Source organism: Hypanus sabinus, chromosome 23, assembly GCF_030144855.1.
Source record: "Hypanus sabinus isolate sHypSab1 chromosome 23, sHypSab1.hap1, whole genome shotgun sequence".
NCBI lineage: Eukaryota > Metazoa > Chordata > Chondrichthyes > Myliobatiformes > Dasyatidae > Hypanus > Hypanus sabinus.
In genome coordinates this window covers 57,199,247-57,213,922 of record NC_082728.1, presented here as the reverse complement: position 1 = coordinate 57,213,922, position 14,676 = coordinate 57,199,247, and the positions used below count along the sequence as shown (strand labels likewise).

The following is a 14,676-nucleotide window of genomic DNA, read 5'->3' as shown; positions in this document are numbered from 1 at the left end:
TTATCACTTCCATACAACTGTCCTTGCTCATTTGTGGTGGGGGGGGGGCCATGACCAACTGGTGATAAACTTAAAGGTGTAAAAAGACATTTAAGGAAAGGTGTCACAGTGGTTAACTCCTGGTTTAGTATCTTACACCTGAACCAACAACCTGTTAGGAACAGTCAACATGGATTAGTATGTGGAAGGTCATGATTGACAAATCTTATTGAATTTTTTGAAGTGGTTACTAGGAAAATTGATGAGGGTAAAGCAGTGGATGTTGTCTATATAGACTTCAGTAAGGACTTTGACTAGGTTCCGCACGTAAGGTTAGTTAGGAAGATTCAATCATTAGGTATTAATATTGAAGTAGTAAAATGGATTCAACAGTAGCTAGATGGGAGATGCCAGAGAGTAGTGGTAGATAACTGTTTGTCAGGTTGGAGGTCGGTGACTAGTGGTGTGCCTCAGGGATCTGTACTGGGTCCAATGTTGTTTGTCATATATATTAATGATCTGGATGATGGGGTGGTAAATTGGATTAGTAAGTATGCAGATGATACTAAGATAGGTGGCGTTGTGGATAGTGAATTAGGTTTTCAAAACTGGCAGAGAGATTTAGGCCAGTTAGAAGATTGGGCTGAAAGATGGCAGATGGAGTTTAATGCTGATAAGTGTGAGGTGTTACATTTTGGTAGGAATAATCCAAATAGGACATACATGGTAAATGGTAGGGCATTGAGGAATGCAGTAGAACAGAGTGATCTAGGAATAATGGTGCATAGTTCCCTGAAGGTGGAATCTCATGTGGATAGGGTGGTGAAGAAAGCTTTTGGTATGCTGGCCTTTATAAATCAGAGCATTGAGTATAGGAGTTGGGATATAATGTTAAAATTGTACAAGGCATTGGTGAGGCCAAATTTGGAGTATTGTGTACAGTTGCGGTCACAGAATTGTAGGAAAGATGTCAACAAAATAGAGAGAGTACAGAGAAGATTTACTAGAATGTTAACTGTGTTTCAGCACCTAAGTTACAGAGAAAGGTTGAACAAGTTAGGGTTTTATTCTTTGGAGCATAGAAGGTTGAGGAGGGACTTGATAGAAGTATTTAAAATTATGAGCAGGATAGATAGAGTTGACATGGATAGGCTTTTTCCATTGAGAGTAGGGGAGATTCAAACAAGAGGACATGAGTTGAGAGTTAAGGAGCAAAAGTTTAGGGGTAACATGAGGGGGAACTTCTTTACTCAGAGAGTGGTAGCTGTGTGGAACAATCTTCCAGTAGAAGTGGTAGAGGCAGGTTCAATTTTGTCATTTAAAAAAAATTGGATAGGTATATGGACAGGAAAGGAATGGAGGGTTATGGGCTGAGTGCAGGTAGGTGGGACTAGGTGAGAGTAAGCGTTCGGCACAGACTAGAAGGGCTGAGATGGCCTGTTCCCGTACTGTAATTGTTATATGGTATTATATGGTATACCTGGAGAGGGTGAGAGTAATGGGCAAAGAGGTGGGGACTGTTAGGATGGGAAGAAATGAAATGCCTTACAATGAGAGAGTTTAGGCTTGGGAACAGAGTGAAGGGAAGGTGAGACGTGGGCAGATACGAAGAGAGTGTAGATAGAGCAGTGGTTCCAGGGAGGAGAGCAAGATCAGGTGGACTGAAGATGGTGGGGAAAGAAATTGTTGCAGGAGACACTGAGAACTGGCTGACAATATGCAATATCTTAATGTTTTCCATAGAGAACAGGATAACTTTTGCTGGTACTTTTCGCAACACAGCTACGCCCCTTTTTTGTACCAAGCACTGCTCTCAGAAGTTAAGCTGTGAAGCCAGGCTCAGACAGAGTAGGAACTGAAGGCAGCTTTGCAGCTGAGAACCAGTTAACAATGGATAGTGATGCATGTGTAATAAATGCCAATTCTGTTGGTAACTGGGTGACAGTGATCAGATACTGAAGCAAAGAGTTTGCTATTTAAGTGGTTGAGCCAAACAATTAGCTCACTGCTGGCAGGAATGATAAAAGGCATCTTATTCCATTATCATCTCACTACCATATTGCATCCAGTGTCAGAGAGCAAGAAAAGCTAACTTTGTAGAACACCCTCTTCCCTCCATACATGAGGGTCTGAACTGTTGCCCCACACCTTTGGAGAAAGGTGAATGAGATTTTTTTTTAATTCTCTGTGCTTCAGTACTGAACACCCAGCACATGCCAGGTATAAAGGAAAAGAATTAAACTTTCGGTTGAAGGAATCCAGTGCTCCCACCCCTGTGTAGAGCTCCCATGGAAAAGCTGATGTGCTTTTCCCATGTCATCCCCCCTAGCCGGTGTTGATTCACCGACTAAAGGTGGTTTGGCTCATGCAACGCATTCTGCACATTTATCAATCAGCAGACTGAATGAGTTGGTTGTTATCCTGGAATTTTAAAACAGGGAGTGAAAGGGCAGGCTGACTTTGATTTACACGACATATGCCAGTGGTATTAAACCTGATTCTGATTCATTGTTCAGTTCATGACTTTCCAAATCAACTAAAGCTCAGGGGCTACTTGTAAACTGCAAAGCCAATTTACACACAGCATGATTCCACAAAATGCGATAGGATAATGGCTAGATACTCTGTTTTAGTAATTATTTATGGGATAACTCTTGACCCAGGGAACTCTATGGAGGCCTGAACTTGTGCAACTACAAGGGGTGTAATGGGTATGAGATGTGTTTAAGTGGAACTGCAGATTTTAATATTCCATTATTATTAATGCTGAGAAATGAGAATGTGGGAGTAAATATAGACTTACATTTTCCTGAGTGACCATGTCAGGTACTGACAGTGAAACCCTAGCCTCTAAGTGAAAGATTTAAAAGGGACCTGAATGGGCATCTTCTTCACGCAGACTGTGTTAAGTACGTGGAATGATCTGCCAGAGAAAGCTGTTGAGGCAAGTATGATACCAATATTTAAACAACTTGTGGATAAATACATTGATAGGAAAGGTTTAGAGCAGGGGCTCCCAACGTTTTTACGCCATGGGCCAATAGCATTAAGCAAAGGATCCATGGACCCCAGCTGGGATCTCCTGGTTTAGAGGCATTTATGTTAAACAAGGCAAGTGGGACTCGTTTAGGAGGCACCAAAGTCAGCATGAATGATCCCACCACCAGCCACATCTTCCCCTCCCCCCCACTCTCGGCTTTCCGCAGGGATCGCTCCCTACATGACTCCCTTGTCCATTCATCCCCCCATCCCTCCCCACTGACCTCCCTCTGAGCACTCATTCCTGCAAACGGAAGAAGTGCTCCACCTGCCCCCACACTTCTTCCCTCACCACCATCCTAGGCCCCAGGCAGTCCTTTCAGGTGAGGCACCACTTCACCTGCAAGTCAACTGGGGTGATGTACTGTATCCGGTGCTCCCGATGTGGCCATTTATACATTGGGGAGACCCGCCATAGACTGGTAGACCGTTTTGCCGAACACCAGCGCTCGGTCCTCCAGCAGTGGCGGGATCTCCCTGTGGCCGCACACTTCAATTCCACAGACCACTCCCACTCCGACATGTCTGTCCACGGCCTCCTCTACCGTCAAGATGAGGCCACACGCAGGTCGATGGAGCAATACCTTATCTCCCGCCTAGGTAGCCTCCTACCTGCCGGCATGAACATTCAATTCACAGACCTCCATTGATACTCCTGCCCCCCCCCACCCCCATCCCTATCTATTATCTTAGTCTGGTTCTCTTTCTCTCTCTTTCCCCCCCTCACTATAATCTCCCCCCCAGCCCTACCTTTCTTTCTCTTTTATTTCCCATAATTCTCCACCTTCCCCCTTGCCCATTTCCCTCCAGCCTATCACTTCCCAGCTCTCTACTTCATCCCTCCCCCCACTTCTTATCCCCTCTCCACCATCCCATGTTACTTCACTCCTGATGAAGGGTTTCGGCCCGAAACGTCGTCACTACCTCCTCCCATAGATGCTGTCTGGCCTGCTGAGTTCTGCCAGCATTTTGTGTTTTTATGAACAAGGCAGCCCTGTTTTTGTGCTGCATTGCTCTATGACTCTGAAATGTCCATAGCAATTCACAACTGAGATGCTTGTGGGGATATTGATGGGTAATGAGCACTAAGAGTGCGAGTTCTACATTTTAAACACATCTAGATCCAACTTCTCCCTTGAGGTTTTTTAGACACAGTAGATGAATTTCTTGGTAAAATGTATTCTAAAATAAATTATTCCTAACTTGTGTCCAACTACTAACGTGAAGAAATGTTTGTCCATCATTCGGTATTATTTAAGCAAATATTGTCACCAGTTAAATCTGAAGAAGAGTAAAGCTTTCCTTAGCTTCATTCTTAGCAGATCCACTTGATTCTTCTCACAAGTAAACATCACATACTGACAACTTGACCACAAGATAGACCTCCGATCACAGATCAGTACCATGACCAAGACCGCCATTTCCTCCTTAAGCTACCTTTCTCGAATCTGCCTCCGATACAGTAATCCTCGGCCATTAATCCAAGCTACTGGAGGTCTTGGACAACAACAAAAAAGGAAGAACTCAGCAAGTCAGGCAGCATCACCTCCCACATTCTTCCCCACTTCTCTCTCACCAGGTCTTCCCTATCACCTGCCAGCTTCCTCCCACCTCCTTATTCTCATTTTTGTCCCCTTCCTTTCCAATCCTGATGAAGGGTTGACAGTTCCAATGCAATTTGGTTAGCTACCTGACAACATAAGTTTCAAGCTCAATTAAAAACTCCGGTCCTCACTTTCTCATTCTCCATGGCACACTCATACTTGCAAACCAACTCCAGCTGCTAGATTTTCAAATGCTCCCATTTGTTATTAATTCTCCCAGCTTCTCATATTCTTGTAACACCATTCAACCTCCAGCTACTGTGATTTCTCCTTTCCTCTGAACCTGGAATTTGTGGGTTTAGGGTATATATACAATATTGTGCAAACGTCTCAGGCACCCTAGATTTTTTTAATCTGGTTTCAGATGGTTTGACCTCTACAGAGCTCTGTCTTAACATTATTGAGGCTGTTTGGGATTACCTGAAGAGACAGAAGCAAGTGAGACACCCAAAGTTTCAAAGAACTGTGGCAAGTTATCCAAGATGCTTCTCCAAGAACAACCCACCAGCTGATTTTCTTATAAAACTGCACAACAGTGTACCTAAGAGAATTGATGTACTGTAATTTTAAAGGCAAAGGGTAGTCACACCAAGTATTGATTTTATTTTTTTCTGTTTACTGCTCTGTATAGTAATTTTTTTGCTATTCAGAAACTTTTCATTTCATTATTGTGAATTTTATTGTTTTGTGTCACCAGTACAGTAGCAAGGTATAAAAATTACTATAATTTACAATATTAAAAAGTGCAAAAGAGGTAGTGTTCATGGACCATTCATATATCTGGTTCCCAGGGTGGAGGGGGGTGTGGAAGCTGTTCCTAAAAGGTTGAGTGTGGGTCTTCAAGCTTCTTTGATGGTCATAATGAGAAGATGACACATAGTTCTCATAGAGCACACGGATATCCTTAAATAGCCTCAGAAATTTGTCAGTTGTGGCAAATGGAGATGACTTTGATGACCTTCAAATAGAATCAGTGTAATCAGTGAACCTCTATGATCTAAACTTGTTGACTCTTTGCTGGACAGGTTGCCATGTTGATGCACGGTAGTTCAGAGTTCACACGTTAGGCCAGGCTTAACAAATGCATAACTCAGAAATGCCTGGAAGCTGGTGCTCACAGGACTGCTTCGAGTCAGAGGACTGGACAATATTCAGGGATTCATCTTTGACTCTGAATGAATACATTACAATTCATCAAAACTTGTATGGATATGTACATGCCTTCAAAAGCATAATGGACATACCCAAGCTAAAAGCTGTGGATGCACTAGGAGATTTGTAGTCTGCTGAGGGATGTAATCTGTGGCATTCAAGACCAATGATTCAGAACTACACAAGAAGCCCAGGTACAATCTATGGAAGCCAACTTAAGGGCCAAAAAAACAATCCGATTGAGGCTAGAGATGGAATTGGATATATATCAGCTCTGGCAGGGTTTGAAAACTGGCATCATTAATGGCTATGATGCTTCACGCCCAGATGAGCTCAACTCCTTTTATGCACAGCTAGAAAGGGAGAATAAAATGACACCTGTGTGAATTCCTGCAGCACCTGGCAACTCTGTGATCTCTGTCTCACAGGCTGACATCAGAACACCTTTCAAGAGGTAAACCCTTGCAAGGCAGCAGCCCCTGATGGTGTACCTCGTAGGGTTCTGAAAATCAACTGGTGGAAATATTCAAGGACATCTTCAATCTCTCATTGCTGCAGTCAGAGGTTTCCACCTGCTTCAAATGGGTGCTAATCATAGCAGTACCCAAGAAGAGCAGGGTGAATATTAAGCCTCAATTACTATTGCCCAGTAGCACTAACATCTACTGTGATAAGGTGCTTTCAGAGGTTGGTCATGGCTAGAATCAGCTCCTGCCTAAGCAAGGCCCTGGACCCACTGCAATTTGCCTATCGCCACATTAGGGCTTCAGCAGATACAACCTCACTAGCTCTCCACTCAGCCTTGGATCAACTGGAACATAGCAATACCTATGTCAGACTGATGTTTATTGACTATACTCAGTGTTCAACATAATCATACCCTAAGTTCTAATCAAACAGCTCCAAAACTGGGCCTCTTTACCTCCCTCTGCAAGTGGATCCTTGACTTATTCACTGGGAGACCACAGTCTGTACAGATCAGAAATAACATCTCCTTATCACTGATGATCAACACTGGCGCACCTCGAGGATGTGTGCTTAGCCCACTGTTCTTCTCCCTCTACACCCACAGTTATGTGGCTAGGCACAGCTCAGTGTCTATACATTTTCCAACTATTGTTAGCAGCATTTCAGATGGTGATGAGGAGGAATACAGGAGCAAGTTGAGAGGTGTTGTAGCGACAACTTTGCACTCAATGTCATTAAGACCAAGCAGTTGATTTTGAACTTTACAAAGGAAAGCTAAGGGAGCACACACCAGTCCTTATCAAGGGATCAGAAATGGAAAAGGTGAGGACATTCAAGATCTGGGTGTCAACATCTCTGAAGATCTATCCTGTATCCAACATATTGATGCAATGATCAAGAAGACATGATAGCAGCTATGTTTCATTAGGAGTCTGAGGAGAATCGGTATGTCACTCAAGACATGGAGGGCACTCTAATTGGTTGCATTGCCATCTGGTATGGAAGGGCCACTGCAGAGGATCAGAGAAAGCTGCAGGAAGTTTTAAACTCAGTCAGCTCCACATGGGCACATTTCTTCCCCAGCATCCAGGGCTCCTTCAAAGGTGACGCCTCAAAAAGGCATTATTGAAGACCTCCATCACCCAGAACTTGCCCTCTTCTTTTCGCTACCATCGGCAAGGAGGCACAGGTGCTTGAAGACTTAAATTCTGTTTCAGGAACAGCTTCTTCACCTCTGCCATCAGATTTCTGAATGGACAATGAACCTATAAACACTACCTCACTATGTTTCCTTCTCTTTTTGCACTACTTTTTAAACTTATTTTTATATATACTTATTGTAATTTATAGTTTATAAATTATGTATTGCAATGTACTGCTGCTGCAAGACAACTATTTTCACAACATATGCCTGTGATATTAAACCTGATTCTGATTCAGTCCAACTGCCCTGTTTTAAAACTTTGTTGACCTCTTCAGAGGGAAGTTTAATATCAACAGCTCAAATCTCACTCTAGATAAGGTGTAAGATATGAACATCTGAATAATGCCTGTGGAGAGTTTTATGGGAAAATGCAGAGCAAGCCATCTTCTGAGCCTATTCCAAGCTGTCCCAGCTTGGGTGCATTTGAAGCGAACATCTGTTGTGGCTGTTCTTCAGTCTGCTCCTAGATTCAAAGAGTCACAGGCGTAGAATCGGGCTTGTTGGCCCACCTTGTCCATGCCGAACCATCTGCCCATCCACACTAATCCCAGATACAGATCTAATTTTTCACCTAACTCAATACCAATACACACTGCATTCCACCCAAACAAATAAGGAAACCCAAGCAATAAGTGACAACATTCTGTTAACTTTCTTAATTATATGCAGTCCATTTGAATACCCCACTTCACATAGAAACTACTTTTTGGCACTTCCCTATATTAATGGGTGTTTGCAGTCAGATTGTAGCCAACTCACGTGTCTTTGGGAACATGGATGGGATAAAGTACAACCATACAGACAGCATCTATGGTTGGGATCAAACACACGGGGAGGCAAGAATAAGCCTATTGACCCCTTGAATTTGCCTTGCCATTGAATCTGTTTGCAACCTCAAAGAAATTTCACTTGTTCTCTATATTAAACAGATGACTCCTTATTGTTTAAATATGAACTTTAGTTCTGAACACTCCAAGTGGAAACATCCCTCATTTCACTCAAATCCCCTCTCATTCTTTTAAAGTTCAGAGACAATCGCAGCCTTTCCAAACTTTTTTCAGTAGAGATCTTGCCTGTTCCATCCATTGATCCAGTGAACGTTCTTCAAACTGCTTCCACTACTCATAGTCATTATTAAATAAGGAAACCCAATCAATAAATGATAACATTCTGTTAACTTTCTTAATTACTTGTCATAATTGTATACGAGCCTTTTGTGAATCATGCGACAGTGTACCTTAGATCCCTCTGAATATTAAACTATTTAGATAACATATTTTTGAAAAAAGTTTCCTGTCAAATAGACAATTTCCTATCCTCCTACAGCAAGTCAGTTTGCCAGTACCTTGCCCACTCAACCTAACTATAGCCCTTCCTGACCTCCCCATGTCTTCTTCATAACTTACTTCCTTGTAACATCATCAAACTTAGCAAGCACACCTTTGGTACTTTCATTCAAGTCATTTATATACATTGTAAAAATGTTGAAACCCAGTGATGACCCCTGTGGTGTACCACAAATTGGACAGCCTGTGAACCAGAGAAAAATTCATTGCCTATATCTGTTCTCTGTCAGATGACCAATCTTGTGTCCCATGCCAGTACATTACCCTTCCATGTCAAAAGCCTTTACTTTTTACAATAATCTTTGTTGTGGCACCTTACCTAGTGTCTTCTGGTAATATAAATGTAACATACCCACAGCACATCACTTCAGAAGATGCCTACTAGTTGGTCAAATGTGATTTATCTTTCACAAAACCATGTTAATTTTGCCTAATTACACTGGAATTTTTTTCTGTGTTCTGTTATATACTCTAATTATAATCCTGGCATTTTCCCTGGGATAGATGTTATGCAAATTGGCCTATAGTTTTCTGTTTTCTGTCTCCTTCCCTTTTTGAGATTTTACTTTTTTCTTATCTAATAGAACATCTCTCCAATTGAGGGAAAGTTAAAACTGACACATCACCTCTCTCACTAGTCTCTTCTATTAAGATCTTGGTTGAAGTCCAAGGATTCAAGACTTGGCCTGCACTCCAACTATTTGTTCAGTTCAGTTCAGTTCCACTGTATTTGGCTGGAATTCCACTGGAATTTCCCCTAGTTCCTCATTCCTTCTGATCCCTTATTTATGGCAATTCCTAGAATATCATGCATAACCTCCCAAGTGATTAATGCAAAATACCTGTTTAATTCACCTGTAACCTCCCCATCTTCCAATAGCAATCCCCTAAACACAGATTTTACAGAATCAATTCCTACTTAATAAATTATTTTCTTTTCTTTAGAAATTCATTTTTTTCTCATTTCCTTTTTAGTAATCCCTTGATAAATTTTTGCTGTTTATTTTCATATTCGATCCTCTTACTTGCCACTTGTCTACGCACAATCATATACTTTCATGTCCCCTTTAAGTTTTATATAGCTTTTAACATTTTTGATTAACCATGAATGCTAGGTTCTCCCCCGAAACTTTTTTTACTTGTTAGAATGTATCTATTATGCGTATTTTGAAAGATTCCTGAAAATGTTTGTCACTGCATCATGACTGACTGATCCTTTAACTTTGTCTCTATTTTCCTACCTCTCCCTTATTTACATTTGGAGCTATTCTTCGCTCCCTCACACTGAAGATTTTGAATGACCTCAGGTTTATAAAGGATAGGATCAAAGCTGATCTGGAATGCATCACACTAGGCACTTGGAATTAAGGCGGCTTGTGTGATATTTGGGGATTGGGAGCTGATCACATGAAGTAGGAGAGGAAAAGGCCATTTTGTCCCTCCAGCTTTTTCCACTGCCAACGTGACCCCAGTTCTACATCCCCACTGGTAATCCTTCACCCTTTTGGTTGTCAAGAATCCACGTACTTCTGCCTTAATGTTCAAAATCTGGCTTTGGTATCCCAAGGAGAAGTCCATCAGAAATCTCTAGGAGAAACACAAAAGAGCAAGTCCTTACTTTTAAACCGTGAATGCTCATTCTGGATCCTTCCACAAGAAGAAATGTGTTCCTCACATCCTCTGTCAAGACACTGCAAGATCTTACACCTTTCAGTGAAATCTACTCTGACTCTTCTAAACTGAAGTAGATAGAAGCCTAGTCTGACTAGCGTTTCCTTGCTCAAACTGGATGAAATGAGGCCTCACCAATGTCCAATATAGATGATACATAACTGTCCTCCTACTGTGTTGATGATAGAGTTCCTTGAGTGTTTGTACAGCTTCACCTAGTAAGACAAGTGGAACGTATTCCAGCTGATCCCTGGCTTGTAGGCACAAGAAAGAATCTGCAAAGTCAGAAGGTATGTCACTTGCTTCATGTGACAGGCGATTGACTGGCTGCAGCAGTACACATAAAATGCTGAAAGAACTCAGCTTCAGTTTTGATGAAGGGTCTCAGTCTAATACATCGACTGTTTATTTCCCTCCATTAATGCTGTCTGACTTGCTGAGTTCCTTCAGCATTTTGCATGTGTTGCTCAAGATGTTCCTGTTGCTGCCTGTAAGGAGTTTGTACGTTCTCCCCCATGACTGCGTGGGTTTCCTCCAGGTGATCCGGTTTCCTCCCACAGTCTGAAGACATCCTGGTTGGTAGATTAATTGGTCATTATAAATTGTCCCGTGATTAGGCTGAGATTAAATTGGGGGATTGATGGGCCTCTTGGCTCGAAGGGTCTATTCCACACTGTATCTCAATGAATAAACAATAAGTAAAGACCTCCAGCAGCCACAGAATCTCTAGTTATCTGGCTGGTCCAGTTACTTTTTTGGCCAATGGTAGCCCTAAGGACTTTGGAGATGGCAGGCTACTTATCCAATCTGGTGAATTTGCCATTCGATATCAAAGAGAAGAAATAAGATGCATTGGGATGTCCACACAAGGTTTAAAAAAATCACAGCAGATATGGCTAATAACTGCAGTGCATTTTGTAGATTCTACCCACTGCAGTCACTGTGCATTAGTATCAGAGGGGATCGATGTTTAGGATGATGGGGGGGGGGGGGGTGGCCTGCTTTGGCCGGAATGGTTTTGAGGAAAATATATAGACACAATCTTGACTTGTATCTTGTGGAAGGTGGGTTGCCTTTAAGTAAATCACTCATTGCTGGATACCAGCCTTGTATATGATCTGCAGGTATTTATATTTGGGGGGGGGGAGAGTGAATGACCTCCTGTTGGAGTACTTGCGAGTGATAATATCACATCATGACAGGGAAGGACTTGTTGGTCTGGTACAGATTAGGTAAGGATGGTAGACTTTCTTCTCTGGAGGAATTAGTGAATCAGATTTTTTTTAAATGACAATATTGCAGCTCTGCCTGTACTAACACTGGTTTTCCTTTCCCTCTGTCCATCACCGAAAGGGGCTGGGAGGAATTGGTCAAACTGCCTGGGGCAACTCAAGTCGAATGGGCCGAGTGGCCTATTTCTACGCTGCAGGATTCCAAGATGGAAAACAAACCTTGTTAAAATGCTCAACAGTTCTCTGTTTATACCAGCTCGATGACTAAAATTACTAAAGCTTGCGTTCGTCACCAGACCCGGAGAGACTAGCAGGCGGGGTGTGGGGGGGGGGGGGGGGGGCGGAGACTGAGAGACTCCTCACCCCTCCAACTCCAATCCCCTTCGGTCCCTAATACACTCAGTATCCGAACAAACCTCTCCTAGACCCCTCGCGGGCACGGAACTGGTTAAACAGCTAATTTGCTGGATTTCTTGCTGCTAGTTTTAAAAAAAAACATATTCGCATCCAGAACTACACACCTTGTATGTCAGGTCGTGGATCTCACTGCTGGACCCGGAGCGGTGCAAAGGAGACTTGGGCGCTCCATTCGACAGGTCGACGCTGCTCTGGCTCGGCTGGGAACTCTTTTTGCGAGGCATGGCAGGTTGAGGGAAAGGAAGTAAAATCGAGAGACGCGACGCGATGGTAGAACCGCCCCGGGCTTCGGCACTCCCTGGCCCGGGTTAGCGAAAGGGAGCTCCGGACAGAGGGAGCTCCATGTCCAATCCCGGCTCCGGGATCCTAGCCCAGTAAGACTGGCTCCGTATGTGTAGTGCCGACCCCCTCCCTCTCTCTCGCTCATCTACAGGTGATCATCTCAAGCAAAGGAGGGAGGGGCTGCAACATTAGTCATCAGAGCTCAGGCACTTTACTTTCAGTTTAACTCTCACAGGAGCAGTCTCCTCCCGCCTGGTCTTGTACCTCAGCAACGGGCTGATTAACTGCTATCCATGTTGCCTCCCCGTTCCCAGCCTTCTGCACTCAACTCGCTCGTCCCTCTACTATTCCTCTTAACTCCCTGGTCTGCCTTCCTCCTCCCCTTCCTTCCCTCCTTACCCTTTCCCTTACTGGTCACTCTCAATTTCATCTCCACACCCATTTCCCTTCAGAGACCACCTCCCTCCCTATGTCCCCTGCTTCACACCCTTTATACTCCATTCCTCCCCATACTTGTCACTTATTTATCTATGGGTTTCTCTCTTTCCAATTCATTTCAACATCTTATCCAGTCTCACCCTCTGCACCACCTTTTCTCCATTTCTCCTTTGCCCTTCTCCAATACTCCCTCTCTAGAACATTCCCCATCCCCCACTCTCTCCCCTACATCCATTGTCCCTTCACCTTTGCTTCTATACTCTTGTCCCCCTCATCTAATGTCTGTGTATTGATCTTCATTGTTAATTCCCCTACCCTTCTCTCCACTGCCAGAGTGAGGCTAACCACAAACTACAGGAACAGCACATCACACTCCAACTGGATAGTCCAGAATCCAACAGCATTAATGTTGAATTCTGCAACTTCAGTTGACCTGCTTCCTGTTTGTCCCCTTTCTCTCTCCTCCTTATGTATCCAGTTCTTCCAAAAACCCACCCAGATCCCATCACCCACTTTCTTTCTCCTCCTCCACCCCTTCATCTGCCCATCATCCACTCTCCCCTCCTCCACCTGGTTTTCCCCTCCTCAGCTGCATCCACCTGCTGCTTTCCAGCTCTTGCTCCATCCCTTCCACCCCTGTCTTTATACTGACTATTTCTTATTCATCTTTTAGTTCAGATGAACGGTCTCCACTCAGAATGTTGACTGTTCATTTCCTTTTACGGATGCATCCAGATCTTCTGAGTCCCTCCAGCATTTTGAGTGTTGTTTCTGATTCCAGCACCTGCAGTCTCCCACTGTTCTTCAAATGCTTGACAACCAGTTTCTGACTATGGGGAGCAGAGCATCCTAACATGATGTATCTTGCTCTCTCTACCATGCACACTTTACAGCAATTGGGGCTAGTACCTCCATTTAACACAAGAACATAGGAGTAGGAGGTCACTAGGCCCCTCAAGCAATGACACCTCTAACTTTTTTTTACAGCTGTGCAGACTAACCATTGCACTGAGCAGGAAATTTTTACATGGCCTGAAACCTGCACGACACTTTAAATTTTTTTTGTAATATGCATACTATGAATAAACTATAAATTTTGTATGAACTTCGTTCTTCAAAGCATTTAACGCTTCTGCTTTTCAATATCCTTAGGATACTAAAAACAATAATAATTGTTATTTGTGAATACTAAAAATAATGATTATTATTAGTTGAAACATTTATCAAGGTTAAGTCAAAATTTATAATTTTAATAAAATAACCACAGTCATAACATTTAAAGAAACAAATTTACCTTGTTCTATCAATTTTTTAAAATTCTTGTTAGATTATGAAAGATCACTTACTAAAACAGAATTTAGAGGTTTTCAGATCAAACAAACACAAAGCACAACTCACAACACAAGTAAATGATGTCAGGCAGTCAAAACAACCACCAGGCATAAAGGCAAAAATAAAAGATTTTGACGAGATGGCATTGGCGTTTAGTTGGCCAGCAATTTATTACCAACAAGCTACGGATTTCCATTCTGTGTTTATGGTTGTAACCTGAAACACTGCCTGACAATGTAAATATGTCAAAGCTCTAAAATGTTACAAAGTAAAGGATGTGGTACATTTATTATTTAGAAAAATTATGGATTATATTCATTAACACATAATTGATTACAGGACATTTCACAATTATATTAACATAGATTTCAAAATTATATTAACATAATTTCAAAATTATATTACCATTATACAGGAGAAAATTCTAGCTGTGCTGCAACAAAGGCTATCTGTGTGGGAGCATTTCAGCTAATGCATGGCCATGCACCCGCGCACCTTGGAGCAATGCACTC

General features: G+C 42.6%; 1 protein-coding gene across 2 annotated transcripts in view; it reads right to left on the bottom strand.

The window, feature by feature from the left end:
• The window catches only part of LOC132380216 (ras-related protein Rab-37-like), a 102,714-nt gene extending 89,950 nt beyond the window's left edge, over positions 1-12,764 (bottom strand). Inside the window, exon 1 of one of the 2 annotated variants that reach the window (XM_059948923.1) lies at positions 12,217-12,764. In XM_059948923.1, coding sequence (XP_059804906.1) covers positions 12,217-12,336 — 120 coding nt within the window. In that variant the 5' untranslated portion in view covers positions 12,337-12,764. The remainder of the gene's footprint in view (positions 1-12,216) is intronic. The other variant, XM_059948922.1, reaches the window with a different exon arrangement.
• Positions 12,765-14,676: the final 1,912 nt, after the last annotated feature.